General features: G+C 43.4%; 1 protein-coding gene across 3 annotated transcripts in view; it reads left to right on the top strand.

Moving 5' to 3' along the window:
- Nucleotides 1-10,624: 10,624 nt before the first annotated feature.
- UBE2J1 (ubiquitin conjugating enzyme E2 J1) overlaps nucleotides 10,625-15,716 on the top strand; it is a 29,433-nt gene continuing 24,341 nt past the window's right edge. The window contains exon 1 of one of the 3 annotated variants that reach the window (XM_054818918.1): nucleotides 10,625-10,850. In XM_054818918.1, the coding sequence (XP_054674893.1) occupies nucleotides 10,820-10,850 (31 nt within the window). In that variant the 5' untranslated portion in view covers nucleotides 10,625-10,819. The remainder of the gene's footprint in view (nucleotides 10,851-15,716) is intronic. The other 2 variants (XM_054818920.1, XM_054818919.1) reach the window with 2 other exon arrangements.

The following is a 15,716-nucleotide window of genomic DNA, read 5'->3' as shown; positions in this document are numbered from 1 at the left end:
TACCATAATTTCTGGCCATGCATTTGTCTTTCCTTTTGTTGAGTCCCACCACTGAGTCTCCCTTCACTCCTTCAGGTATAGGTGGCTATGTGGGACAAAGAACACCTACCAGGCTGGAGCAGACACTTGTTTTTTGTTCTGTTTTTTAAATAAAGTATCTCATCATACTGACTATGGTATGAATCATAACTAAAGAACATAGTTTCCATATATTTGGCCTGAGTTCTCTGTAGTCATGCATACCCTTGTATTGAGAGACTGTCAGCTTACTTAAGACAATTAAGTTAGCTTTTGCAGTCCCCTCTAGAATTTGGCATAGATTATGTTGCATAATTTAGTGAAGGTGACTTTAGCTAATGTATAAAATTTCTAATAATAATTTCTAAACATTTTTTGTCAGATTACTTATGTTTCAAATATGGTTAATTATGAAATTGAAAGAATGTTAAATTGCATTAGTTTTACTGTTTAACTTTGGTATCTTCAGTTCAGGCGATGACTTGCGTGTTTCACTTTTGAGTAATCATTTTCTAATTAGTACCTCAGATTTTCAAGTTCTAGCAGAAGTGACTGAACATCGAGTGAGGTATGCAAGGTTGGTTTGTTTTTTTTTTTAAAGAGCATATTATTTCAAATATCTTGCTTTTTCTTTTAGATTCTATTGAGATTCTAGTTTTTATTTTAAAGGGATGAAGTACCCCATGTGTTACAAGAGAGAATTCTGAGAAGGCAGTGTTGAGTGAGATACCTTTTTTAAAATGAGAAATTGTGCAAGAAGTAAATCACTTCCTGAGGAGTACAGTATTTCTAAAATACCTGATCTGTGAGTCTTCATTTTTATATGTCATCGGAGTTGCTTAGACATAGCGGGAACCATTATTGAACTAGCCATGTCTCTTTAAAACACTGGTTTAGAATAAACCCAAAACAATTTAGTATCCCATAGAAGCTTCAAGGTCAGGAGCTGAATGACTAAAACATTGGTTCCAAGAACTTGTAGTTGAGGAAATCTCTGTAAGTAATTCAATAGGCAGCAGCCCAGAGTACTTAACAGATTCTTTGAAGAGTTAAAATGCATCGTTGAGCATGCACTGGAACGTGGCTATTTAAAATGTTACAGTGCTGGAATGTCTTCCTAAATTTCTGTGATTACAGACGTGCTGTGCATTAGCATGGAAGCATAATCGAGGGGAGCAAACTGCTCTGATAAAGCATAATTCAAATGGCTCATTTGAGATCTCATGTTTTATGATGGAACTTTTTTCTCTTCATTAAAACAAAAATTCTGAGTTTCCTTGCGCGTGCAATTGCACTCCTGTGATAAAGTTTTGTACTACGGAAGTTCATTCTGTGAAAGTACTGCAGCGATTTTTAAAAGAAATTTTAAAGAACCTATAAATTCCCTCCATTTTTATATGCATCATCAGATTAAGTTGAAGAATTAAAGAAAATAATCCTAATCAGGTCATCTTACACAGTAGCAACTGTTTGCTTTGACACATTTATTGTCCCTGTCATTTGCAATAGTCATTGCAGAATATTTTTTTCTTAAATTGAACATTGAGGTTTTTCCATTTTAGTACTGAATGATGTGCATAACATTATTACATAGTGATTTTTGTTGCTGCAGCTTTATCTCTGTCCCGTTCGCTGGGGAAATCAGATCATTAACACCAAAATTTCTTATTCAGATTCTAAATATTTATCGATAGCCACATGGGGATTTACTCAACTACAGACAAACACATCAACTTCACCCATTTCAGCTGTGTGAAAAATGAGAAATAAGCTTGGTTGGGAAATTCTTTTGGGCTCCTCTGATACGGCGGCATATGGTTGACATCCCACTTGATTTCCCACTGAATTAATATTTGCACATGAGCTCATCCACATATCTTCAAATGGCTACATTTTAAAAAGACTGTTAGCAGATTATTTCTTTTCATTTGTTTTCTCCCTGGTATCTTCTGCATTACTTTTCTCACTTTGCTATCTCTGTATACATGTTTTGTTGTAAACAGGTCAGACAGATACCCCATCTCCTTGGTTCCTGCCAGCCTATTCTCTTTGGCTTATATGCATCGTGAGCTACAGGCGAGGAGGTCTTGAGCAAAAAGCTGCTGAAAACATACTGAGTACAAAAATACCTAAATTGTATAAAATCCATTACCTGCTACTAACATCCTTAAAAAGATACAACGTATTTATGTAATCTTGGTATGTATACACACCATAACCTACGTGTTCATATTCAAGTTGCAGTTTATGCTGGCAGTCAGATTTTAAACATCTCTTAATCATCTCCAGAACAAATTATGTCCAGGGAAAAAAAAGATCTAATGCAGCAGTCTCTCAGAATGTCTCTTGGACTAAACTAACATATTTGTGATAAGGTAAAGATTTTCAAGAAACTAGTTAGAGGAGATTACTGAATATTTTCCTTAATAATACCAGCAGCTGCTTCAAGAAGGAAGGATTATTTGTTTCAGAATCGCTGAGTACCAGAAGGTAGAGAAAAAAACCACTGATGGCCTTTTAAAAAAAAAAAAAAACAAAACAACAAAAAACCCCAAACAAACCAACATCTAAACACAGCCTAAATTGAGAAGGGTTGGGATTAAACACCTCATAGATGAGTGCAAACATGAGAGACAAAAAATAGAGTGGCCTAGTGTGTAGGCCAGAACATTTCATAGTGTATTCCAAGCTGCCACCTTCAACAAAATGCAGGCCAAGACGAGATGATGGGTGTATCACAAGATGCATGCGTGTACGTGGCACCATGGGGAGGTGGTCTGGGGGAGCTCATTTGCACCATACAGTCCTCAAAGGCCCACGTAGTAGTGCCCCAGCAGTGACTTACTGGACAGTATCAGAGCTGCCTTTGCCATTACCGCAGGATTTACCCTTTGTATAGGTTTTAATCTCCACTCGGTGTGAACTGAAAGCCATTCTGGACTCTGCTGAACTAAAGGGTAGTGTCAGTACGAATACAAGTATAAGCCAGGCGTGAATGTGTTCACACTGGAAATCAGAAATGGATTTCTAAATTGAGAGCAGTGATGTTCCAGAGCCTCTGCTCGGTGCAGGGGTAGCAAACAGCCTGACTACATCCAAGAGGAACCTCAGCTTGTCAATGAAAATGGGTGTAAGTTCTGGTGAGCATGCCAACTTCCTGAGAGTGCTAGCACCAGGGAATGCTATGGTCCCAACTCACTTTCTCATCAGCACTGTGAGTTTTTGACTCGGATGAGCTGATGTTTGCATGTAGGTGTTTATATGTCACGTGATTGGTACCTCAGCCGGTACCAATCCATTAATGAATGCAAGATTATGTTCTTGGTCCTCATAATTAGGAGGCCTCCTTGCTCTTTCCCACACAAAGTCCACACTCATACCTAGTGCATGCTTCCTTGATAAGACACTGCTCTAGTCCTTCCTCAGCTTTCTGCTATTCCAGATAAAACAGCCATCCAACAGTTTGGGAGCCAGGAACACTTTCAGAGTCCTTCACACCCACTGCTGCGAGTTCTCTCCTGCAGCTGGGGTTCCTCTAATGCTGCTGAAAAAACTGCCTGATGGATGGAGTGGTGGATGTCCCAGCAACTAAGTTAAAATCTTTAACCAGCACTCCTAGGGTTTCCAGAAGCCCCACTATCCACTTTGCAGTGGTATCACTCAAGGGACTTAATGCCTGTGATACAATTCCTACTTGTTCTGAGGTTAAATCAACTATTGATTGAATTTTCTTGTTCATGCACATCCACATCAGTTTTGGGGACTACTTCAGTAACCACCAGAGCCACCTGAGCCTTGGGAAACAATCTGTTTCAACTCCTTTTGCAAAGCAGCATACAGAGAGAACAGGGGAGATCCAGTAGACCAAAATCAAAAAAAGGATTGAGCCAAATCCAAAGATCCCAGGGGCCAACATCTTTGTCTCTAAACCCTGCACTGAGAAGTGGAGCCATACTTTGCTTTTCTGCAGTGCCCTTTTCAAGGACTGACTCATCCTCTAGCGAGCCAAATGGTCTGATCCACAAATTGCTTCTCTCAATACTCCCTTCGCAGCTGCTCGAACTTCTTTTGACTGCCAGTATGCCATTCATCACACTGTCTGGTCTCACATCCCAAGTGCTGAACACAAGCTCTGCAGCAGAGGCACATGAATCAGCTCACTCCTGCCAATCCTGTTCCCCTTGCTCAGCACTGTTTCCAGTCCTGTTCCTTCAGCAATTTGATTTCATATTTCAATTCCACATTTTCTATCTATAAAGCAGCAGTCACCACTCCAAGTTCTGCAATTCTGCATAAAGCCAATTATGCAGGAACTTGAGTATTGGCTTTAAATTTAGTGTTCTCTTGACATTATAAATGCCTTTCCTGCTTTTCTCCATGCACCCTCTCCCATGAAAGCTTCCTGCTCCCATGAACTGAGTGCATCCTTCAAAGTTCCTCAGGATCCGAGAAGTTCATTCTCTTCTTCTCTCCCCTCTTTATATTGCTACCATTAATGGTCCCCACAGAATCCAAGCTATAAATCTCTAATTTGAATAGTTACAACACCAGACAGACAATTGGTTTCAGCTTTTGTTATTCCTCTTTCAGAATAACAAAATTCCTCTGCAGCCTGCATCCCCTGCCAGTCTCGCCCCTCGTGAGTCACTTTGCTAAACACCTTCCACCATCTGCAAGCTACTAGACTAAGCATTAACAAGCTCACCTCCCCCTGCAAGACACCAGATGAGTCTTCACTGGCCAGTGTCACCAAACCGCCACTTTCTGACTCTGCTTTTCCCTTCCAGCATTTTACACCTTTTCACATCAGTGTTTTTCTTCTGGATTTCATCTCAAGAACTGTACCTCCATCTCTGGTTCTGCCTCTTGCCTGGCTGTGCTGAGCCCTTTCTCACGGTGCAGTGATCCCCTGAGCGTGCTGAACCAAGGCTACAGGGATGGGCCCTGCCAGGGCTGGGCTGTGGAGCCCAAGCAGCTGAAGCTGCAGAGGGAGGTGACTTGCTAGCAGGCGGTGGAGATCGGGTCAATATGGTCGGCTGGGGCCCAGAAAGCAGTGGAGTTTGCCAGAGGGCATACACGTTCGGTCAGCAGAGCCGCTCTCTGGGCTCTCTTAACTGTTGTGATTAGGGCTTTAGTCCAGTTGCCCACATGGGTCATTCGTGTTGTTGAAGGTGCTCTAGGCACTCCACCTGGCCTTCAGCTACTGCTTCATTCAGAACGGCACCAGTAGCCCATATTGTACCTTTCTGCTCCATATGGATGTCTGGCATACGTTAGGATACCTCATATGGCATCAGATGCTTATGTGTGTGCAATTGAACCAAGCCCTAGATTTCCACTAACCATCTGAGAAACTCCTGGGTGTCCCAGATAACTACAGGGGGGCTGGCAGAGACAACTGATAGCTTAATATGTCTTGGTGAATGACACAGTAAGCTTTAATCATACTTACACTGATTGTAACAAACACTTTTTGAGGAGCTTTAAGTTAAGAGCCTGCTCATAAATCCTTTATTCCCATTGCTGAGTCAGCAGGAGCTGTATGCTAGCAGCTGTACGCCAGCAGGTACACCCAAGTTCCATTAGAGTCGTGAAGAGCATTTTTGGAATGGATGGGGTGGAAAGACTGCTTGGTGGCAGATCAACAGACAATTGTGACTGCTTTCCCTCTGGCTGCCGTGTAATTGTGAAGATGGATGCTCCCTTCCCAGAAGGAAGCGTATGGGAGTGAGTTAAAGTGAAGGGGCGTGGGGAGCAACTCACATAAGGAAAAAGTGACAAAAAGAAAATCTGGGGCCTGAAGCCCTGAAGAGGGAGGATCATGAAAAAGTGGCTGCATGAGTCAAAGGCTATGCCTGGTATTTTCTCCCTAAATAGTGGCACAGGAGCAAAATAATTTTTAATTGGAGTAGTTCATAACTATTCTCCAACTATCTAGCGCTCTCTGCAATTTGCGCAGTAAAGAATATGCACCAGAGAAAATTTCTGCCATTATCTGTGGTTTGTAAAGATAGAGTAACTAGATCAGGGAAGTCTGGAGTCACAAACAGCTGTCACTCGGACAGCAGACTCAGCTTTGACTTGTGCCTTTGCACGTTTCTTCTGAACCAGGAAACCACGTGAACTATTACAATGATGATGCCAGAGGGGTGTGAGTCAAATGACTGGCATGGGTCTTTCCATTCTTCAGGAGGAAAAAAAAAGGTGAAAAATATGTACCTTTATTTTGACTTCACATAGCGTGGACTACTGCAAGATGTTCCACAAACTGCACTGATGGTCCAGGGACTCTCTTGCTTGGGCACTTACATTAATCTGGTAACTTCTTCCCTCATTCTCTTTCTTCTGTTTCTGAAATAATGCTAATTAAAAGTCAGCTGGCAAAGCCGCCCTTTTTGTGAGATGGTTGCTTTAGAGGTAAGCTTGAAGAAAAGACAGTAATCGCTCTCCTGAGAAGCACCACGCATCTGTGCAATTGCTACAGGGCATTGGTTGCACAATGCTGTGCTTGTTTTTACTGGTGAGGAGGAGGTGCACTTATTGAATCCGGATTTACCAGGTCTGAATTCACATAAAGGATTTTAAAAGCTGAGACTGTATTAGTCACCTATGAGCACAATAATGATTTCTCTTCCAAGTGAGTCATATCTGTTCCCACTGATAATATAGACATTTTAATATTAGATTCCTTAATACCATTAGAGTTTAATTCTGCAGCCAACTGTCTGTATTGAAAGGGTAGTATTATAAATGAAGCAAACTGCTCTACGTTTTGTGAATTGGTGAAAGCAGGGTGTGAGTGCTTTATACAAAGAACTATTGTATTTTCATAAGCTTTTGTGATCTCAAACCTTTTCTAGAAGAAATGATTTGTAGCTGACTTTATGAGACAGCCTACAAAGCATACAACCCCTGCTCTGAACTGACTTTAGGTAATCACTTCATGTACAGTACGCACTGTTGAAATGTACCTAACCTCACACAATGATATGACCTGCACAGAGAAATAAATAATAGTTCAATGTCACCTTACCTAGCTTAATTCCCTGAGACCTGCGAGAATATACACTGATGCATCAGACCCATGTGCAAAAACCAAACTCCTGTGTCACCCAGGTGTCCTGCCTCCAGAAGAAAGGGTGGGTTTGGGGAGTAACTCCCTCTTTGGGGGCTCCTGCTGGAGCCTTCTTGGTGTCCACCCCCCCAGCTCTGCACGCTGAACTCTGTGATTCCCATTCCTACCTGCTGAGCTCCCCTCTTGGACTTTTAAAGTTGGTTCATCAAGAGTCTTACTGTTAAAAATAAGAGGCTCTATCAACTGAAATGTTTGTAATTTAAACCAAAGGGAAATGCATGATACATTTGTATCAGATCTAGAGTTACAGCTATCAGATACAGCTATACCTACATATGAAAATACCTAACTATGATGCTCTATGACATAGATGGCTTTGCCTAATCCCGCTTTGCAGCTAATGGAGAAAACTAGGAACTTTTAAAGCATGATTTGTCGGATCTACAGCTAACATCTGTGCCAGGTAAGATGAACTCTGCTGTAAAAGCTCCTGGTTCTGTGTGTGAAGTGAGCCTCTGGTAATCAGCCCTGAAATGTATATACATAGTCTGCAATTGTCCAGGGGAATCCTGCCCATCTGTTTACTCTGATTTGGCCTTTCTTTCACAGTAGAATTGGCTCCAATTGAAGAATTACGCATTTTATCAGACCTTATGATTGTCATTAATTTAGTAGTATTTTTTGCCACAGAGAGGTCTATTTGCTCCTTTGCTCTGAAGCTAGGTGGTTGCATCAGAGTATCTGTTCTCATCCAAAAGAAAAAGAAGTCAGTGTACTCCAACTGCAGAAAAGTACATAGAAATATAAGCAAAAACATCTTCTCGGAAATGAAAAAAATAATTAGAAATTATTAGTGATTTTTTGGTCAAACTGAAGCCTTACTTCAATGTAAAACATTTACTAAAGCCACACAATTTTTAATATTTTGAGTTATCAAAACTGATGATTCTTGCTGTCCTGCAACCAATTTGGTGAAGTTGTACAAAATCTTTCTGCAAGGATTCAGTGTGGTATTAAATAACGAAATCTTTGTTGCAGCAGCGTTCAGGCAAACTTTCAGTTTCTATATGCTTCAGCTGAGCATGTTTATTTTTTCACCAAGTTAGATCATATGACAGGATACCCAAGCTTCATGAAGTGCTGCCAGCGCGTAGGATCTGACTGCAATTTTGCTACTATATTTGGTGTTTGGTTTTTAAAAAAAACCACAAGTTGTAGCACAAAATGGCTTCTCTGTGCAAAGGTCTGAACAAAAGGCAGATGAAAACACAAATCCAAAGGGCGTTTTTGACTAGAGGCAGGAAAAGGAGGGAGGCTGCCACTCCAGACTGGCAACGCTGACTGTGCGAGAGCTCTGCAGTGCTCATTCCTCGTCTGCCCCAAGTAGCTACTGACATGCGGGGCTGGGAATTAATCCCCAGATTTCTACCCGTACGCTGACTACCTCACAGGAATCTGTGGTTTCATCCGGCAGCGTTCACCTCCCGCAGCTCTGACTTTTAATTAACAATACAGCTAAAAATGAAAGCGCTTTCGTACTGCTAGCTCTGCACAATTTCACGTGGTGATTACGCCAACACCCTGCCAGGCCACGATGTAGCTTACTTAAACGGGGAAAATGTATACGTCCTGTCAGTGAATTTCTGTTACTTAAAATTTAAGTCCATTCAGCTTATTATCTGTAGTGCTTAGCTCTCGTGTAGTTACAGTGACTATGTATTTCTTTTTTTAGCTAAAGCCCAAGTTTCATCTTAACTGCAGGTGTTTCCTCCTTGAACTACATAAAATGACATCGTAAGTGTGGCTAGGCTCAGAAGGGAAAGCTGAACTCCGCATTACTCCTAATTAGTTCATAATAACTATCATTTCTCAATTCATGCCATTATTCACATTCTAATACCATTTTTAAAATCATCCTCCGTCAAAATAGGTCCCAGAACTTTTTACATGGAAATCTGGATTTCCAAATGCAAAATACTGCTCTCCTATTTGGAGAAGGACAAGATTTAGTCACAGATGGTCCAAGAGCCCTTTTCCCACAGCACAGCAAGATGGGTCTGGCAAATGAGGAAAGATGGCACATACCTGCTAAGAACGACCAAAATAGTTTGTAACCATGACACCCAGTGCCAGCAGCTCACTGTATCCAGCGGTCAGATCAGCCTTTGTTAGCCAGGAATGCTGAGATATCAAGAGTTGGCCATTAAATGTACCCTGGGGGTGCTTTTGGTGTAAGAGGGAACCCCAAGGTCTTATGCCATCCCTTCCCTTCTGCTATATACATTATTTATACTTTACATTATTCGTAGTGCTTTGTCCTTTAAAAAAAAAATATCGCTTTGCCCCTTTGAAAATTCAGCTACTTGTTAAGGTGGAGTAAAGTTGCTTTGTTTGTTTATGGCTGTTACCACAACATCACTGTGCAACAGAACAGGAAAGGGAAGAGTAACACCTTGTTTTGTAGTCCTGAGAGTATGAGGAGGTGAAAAAAATATCCCTACTTAAATGTTTTTGTTTGCAACTGATTTCCATTGCTGTTCAATCAAAGAAGGAAAGAGGAAAAGAGAACTAAGACATCAAAACATGAAAAAATTATTTTTTTAAAGATGATTAGGTAGAATATAAAAGTAACAGAGAAAATTAAGGACAATTCATGAGACAGAAACAAGAGTTTCAAGCTTATGCTGTTGATGACAAGCACATCAAAGCTCAGATGTTTCTTATTTACACCTTATACTGAATTAAAGGGAAACTGAGACTGCTGAGATTATGACCACTTTAATGTTGTATTTCCTTAGCTATACATTCTTAAAAGTGCTATCCCAAGTGTACCATGGCTGTAACCAGGTGGCAGAGAAACCGAAGTTGTAGATGCAAATACTCCTCTTGCATTGTGGCATGGAAAAGGTGATATCCCCATCAAGTCAAGCTCTTGCTGGTAATTCTTGCCTAAACTAACAATCAGTGGTGTATGACACCGTTTTGGTTTGTCGTGATCCTGAAAACCAACGAACAAAATGCTGTGAAGTCTTACAGTGTGGTTCAGTCTTTTGGGTGGGGTGTTGGTGGGTCTGCAGGGTCCCAGAAGCCCCTTTTCTAAGCACCCAGTTTTCAAACCGATCTACTTGTGCTATGAGGTCTCGAGGCACCTCACCCCATGACCTCTGTGGCTCAAGGCAGAGACCAGACGGGGACGCAGCGGGCATTTGCACTACTGCAGCCACCACGGCAGAACCGCGGCCTAGTGATTGTAGCATCATATCCCAACCGGGCTGCACTTGGAGTCACGGTTCTGCTGCAGGGCCCAAGTCTCATCCATTGCTGCTGGAAACTGGCTGCTTCTTCCACGCTACGACAGAGAAGGGCGGGCAGCTCGTGAATTTTAATTTGTGCAACACAACCGTATGAATATTCACCAGCCGCCGTGACACTCCCGCCCGCCCCTAGCTGCGCGGCCTGCTTCGGGCCCGGGCTGGGCGGGCCCTGCCGAGGGCCATCCCGCGGGGCCAGGCCGCGGGGCGGGAACGGCGAGGCCCCGGGGGCGGTGCCGGCGCGGCAGGTGCCTCCCTCCGCGGTCACAGCGAGGCCGCTGCTGCCGCTGCCACGTCAGGGGAGTTTCCCGAGGCGAGGCGGGCTGGGTCGGGCCCGGCCTTTCTCCTCCTCCGTCCCCTGCCCTGGCCCTCACTGCCAGAGACGCTGCAGAGGGAGTGAGCGGTGCCCGCTGCCATGGAGGCCCGGTACAACCTCAAGAGCCCGGGTAGGCGGCGCGGCGGCCCGGCAGGCTCCGGCGGGCGCCAGGGAGGCGGCCGCCGGTCTCGCCTACAGGCCGCGGCCGGACGGGGGGCGGCAGGGCCGGGCGGGGGCTGTGCAGCGGCTGTGCGGCCGTGCCTTGCAGGCTGCCCGGTCCGCTGCCTTTCGCGGCGGGCGGCCGGCTGGGCGGGTGTGCCCGCCCGGGGGCTGCCGCGATCCGCGGGAGACTCTGGGGCCGCTGCCGGGGCGCCGCGGCGGCGGTGGGACTGGCAGTCGCCTCCCGGGGCGCGGTGGGACAGGTGCAGTGGCCCGGCCGAGGCCGCGGTGGGGAGGAGGGATGAGGCCCGGGCCGCGACGGTGCTGCCGTCAGCTGCGCGCCGGGGAGGTGGCGGTGTTCAGGCGGAGGCCGGCTGGGTCCCTTCTGGGTCCCTTCCGCTTCCCAGTGCGATGGCGTTGAAAACGCCCTCCAAGCTATAGTTCGGTTCAAAACACCCTGGCTACGTGGGGGTGGTGTGTCTGTGTGTGTTTGCCCACGCTTTTTTGCTGGTTCGTGGAAACGTACTTTTGAACTTCTTGTCAGGTGGCTGTGCCCCGTTCCCCTGGGTATTGCCTCTGTTCCAAGTAGGTGCGTGTGAGGGGGCAGGTTGCCAACGATAGCTTAGTCTGTGTGGTGTAAGTTTGTTTTACAGAAGTGTTACTGTACACTCTGTATTTACATATGTGTGTGTGTGTTTGTTCATGGGATTCCGTGTTAAAATTCATGCCTTATAAGTTGTAGATTTTCTTTTGAATCCTTGAAGTGATACGAATGCCTCAAGACATGTGGGAGATGTCCTGAGAAACAGCACTGGAAGGGAAGGTTTTGCTCCTTAGGAAGAAACCAAGGACAGGTCAGGTCCATCTCATACAGCTGTGTGGGAGCAGTGGCCTCGCACCAGCTGTGTGGGCTTCACCTCCTGGGAGCTGCATGTGCAGCTGGAGACCTGTCACTGCTGAAGCAAAACATCTTCCACAGCTTGTAAGGGCTAGTTGGGTTTGTGTGTCGGTCGCTTGCCCTGCCCCTGCCTTCCCCTAATCCAGTTTTGGGAAGTGGGTGTTATCAGCTTTGTATTATTATTATGATGAACAGTGGCTTTATTAGTTAATCATACCATCCTATTGCAAACATGGGAGGTGGGAAGAAACTTAATGTCGTGATGGCTTGTACCTTATAAAGGTAAATGACAGGCTTCCTTACAAAACATGCCTGGTGGATGATGTCTCTATTGCTAAATTATGTCCCTCGCCCTCACACCCAAGTTGCATAACTGAAAGATAAGAAGGATCATAAAGCAAATGATGTACTTGTTATAGTTTAAAGTATCAGGAAGGCTTTTTTTTTTTTTGAGAGCTATGCTGGATATGTTGCATATGTGAATTTACAAGGCCACATGAACATGATCCCTAGTTATGGTTTGCCACGTCATTGAAAATAGTGGTGGTGTGCTGTATGACGTGCTCCTGGGATCTGGGTGGAGAGGGCAAATATTTGCGGTTTAATTTAGAAATGTTCTTCTCCCCTGTTGTTACTATTCCCCTTGTTTTCAAGAGACAATTACCTTTACTGGAATAGGTTTTCAGCACCTGTGCTGTTCCATAGCAAAAGGAACCTTACTTGGCAAAGATGAGTGATTCATACAACGGGTCAATATTGCTTCCCCAAATTAAACATGCTCTATAGCATATTGATGTATTCAATTATTTATTTCCATATGGATACTGAAAGTCTATAAAAATGATTTAAATCACTTTTAAAATCTCTATAATATGATTTAAAACACTCATTTCAATAGTCACTTAATATGCATGAAATTTTTCATTAAAAAAGGGCCAAAAGGTATTGAATGAATACCAAAAAAGATTTAAGATAAATATTGTTTCTTCAACAGTCATCCAGTAAAATGAGTTGACTGTAGTTATGTATAGCCATTGCTTTTAGTCTGGCACTTTCTTGCTAACCAGGTAGATAAGCATATGCAATTATTAATATTTTTGTGTATGTTCTACAAATTCTTATCTTGTTATGGTTACATGTGCAGTTTAACGATGGTATCTTACACTTGCCATTCAGCTGAAGGCTTAAGATGGAAATGTAGAATGTTCTAATATTAAGATGGTTTTAATTAATGCAAATGCATTGAAATACATAAAAACAAATTCACCATGTTTCCTATTTCAAATGGTTGTGTCATCTGTGGGTTGAAGGGATTATTTTTGGTAACTGAGCCCTCTAGGACTTTAGAGGTAGTAGCTGTCCTTGTGCCTGTTGTTCTTATTGCTCTGACTTGAATAGAGGAAGAACCAAGCTGCTAACCTTCAGGTCCTGGTCAGCTTTAGGGATTTGGAATGTGCTATCTTGAGACAGAGTGAAAAAAAGTAATCGTTTTGTACCTGCACAGGAGGCTTCTTTTGTTGAAATCTGCTTTTGGACTTGAGCAAACTCTGGTTGCAGATGGTGACTTATGTCTGCTCAGTAGTTCTAAAGAGAGCAAATGCTACTTGCAGTTTTAGTGTAAGTTATTTAAATGATTATATTAGGCTTTATCCAAAATATTGTAGAGGAAAACACATTTTAAATAGGAAAATTTTGTTAAAAGAAACCTGTGCTTTTACTGATCTTCCTTTTAAGCCAAATTCTGCTGCAGGGCTATGACAGGAGCTGAAGTTGTTCTATGGTTTATACTTGGATCCCTCTGAGTAGGTGTGCTAGACCAGATTGATGAATGAGCATCACTTAGGCTCTCTAGTGTCCTTCTCTTTGTGTGGTCTATTTGAGAGCATGTGAAAAGAAATATTGCTACACAGCTTTGTCCTGCTGCTAATTGCTCCTAGTCAATATATTCATCATCTTCCTTATCCCAGTTTCTCCAGCTAATGTTAGTTCATCCCAACATATCTAAAAGACAGTAACTCTCCACAACATGGAACAAGTTGCTCCCCTGCACGCTGTGTGTCTGTTGATGAGAGGCAGCACAGCTGGTGCTCTGGCAGCTCTCGGTTTACCATACGTACACATCGTGGCCACTGCAGGTCTGGGCTCAGTGAGGGTCTGTGCTAAGCTGCTGCTGGCTACTGTCAGTTACCCTCTGTGGCAGCAGTCACCTGAAGCTGTCTCCTCACACCATCTGTGAAGGTGTTTGTTTTATTTCTTCCCCAAAAGCCCATAAATTTTGGAAGGGAAGAAATTTCACACTCCACACACCAGGCTTCTTTGTGTTGATTCAATAAGGCAAAGCCTTTTAAGCTGTTGCTTCATATTTTTATGTCTATTTTTGGCACTTGTAAAAGGGTAAGCTATTTTCTGTCTTAGGATTTCAAAATGGATTAGTCAATGTATATCAGCCTGCTACCATATGGCTGATAAACCTTTCCCATCAACATTAAAGCTCAGCTGACTAAAGCACAGACTTCATCCTCTTCATGCTTCAGGAACATCCCTATTTTCTGAAATTTATAAGACAGCTACTTGCAATAATCTCTTTACTTTTTTTTTTTTCCACCAAGAGCTGTGACCCTTAGTCTGCTGCAAGATCAGACACCAAATCTTGTAGTCACTGTTTTTGTAGTGACAGTCTCCCTCTTTCATGTAGGATGTTGCCAGTCTTCTCAGTGGGTATTAGCACAGACACACTTCAATTACGAACAGCTACTTACAGTGACTCGCAGTCCACAAACAACGGTGCTTTTTTATTTTGTTTTGGGTTGGTTTTTTGTTTGCTTTCAGCAGAGCTCCTCCTCTGGAATTTGGTGAGGGCACTGGAGGGAGCACAGGGAGGAAGGCATGTTGTGTGTCCTGCATTTGCTGCCCACGGACCGTGCTTTTGGATCTTAGATGCACAGGGAACGTAACGTGCCAAGGCTGTGATCCTCTTAGCTGTCATCTTCAATACATTTGCTGCTTTTCCTACAAACTATACTTCTCTCTCCATTCCATACTTTTTACAAGTACAAAGTATTCCTTGTCAACAAGCATGCATCAGTTCTTTGTTAATGAAAAACAGTCAGTAGAAAGTAGCCAGTAGGTACTGTGCTGCTTAGTACCTTCTGTCTATGAAATAAACATAGAAATTTTTAAAAATAAAAAGTTGAATGGAGGTTAAAAATTGATTTGATCTTAGTGCATTCAACAAGCACCTTACATTTGTTAAGTTTTATCTCCCTTTGTGTTGACTGAACAGGTGTTCTGAATTGTAACTGCAGAAAGACTCCTGTACTCCCTGCTACTCTGAGGGAAATGAGGACTAAAGGTCTTTCATTTCCAAGGATGAGAGGAAAGAGAGAATAGACCAAACAAAAGTATTCTTTTTTGTTGGGTGTTTTTTTTTTTACAGTTGTCAATACTTTATATGAGTACAGGAGTCTTGTGAGTCTTGCTAAAGGATATAGGTAAGTGTGGTGGGTTGACCCTGGCTGGAGGCCAGGTGCCCACCAGAACCGCTCTCTCACTCCCCTCACTCACTAGAGAGGGGAAAAAAGGTATAATGAAACGCTTGTGGGTTGAGATAAGGACAGGGAGAGATCACTCACTAATTATCGTCATGAGCAAAACAGACCGAACTTAGAGAGGGAATTCATCTAATTTATTACTAGGCAAAACAGAGTTGAGGAATGAGAAATAAAATCAAATCTTAAAACACCTCCCCCCACCCCTCCCATCTTCCCGGGCTCAACTTCACTCCCGGCTTCAACCTTCCCCCCCTCAGCGGCACAGGGGGACGGGGAGTGGGGGTTACGGTCAGTTCATCTCACGGTGTTTCTGCCGCTTCTTCATCCTCAGGGGGAGGACTCCTCTCATCGTTCCCCTGCTCCAGCATGGGGTCCCTCTCACGGGGTG

The sequence above is a fragment of the Grus americana genome, chromosome 3 (genome assembly GCF_028858705.1).
Source record: "Grus americana isolate bGruAme1 chromosome 3, bGruAme1.mat, whole genome shotgun sequence".
Lineage (NCBI taxonomy): Eukaryota > Metazoa > Chordata > Aves > Gruiformes > Gruidae > Grus > Grus americana.
This window is presented reverse-complemented; position numbering and strand designations above follow the sequence as displayed.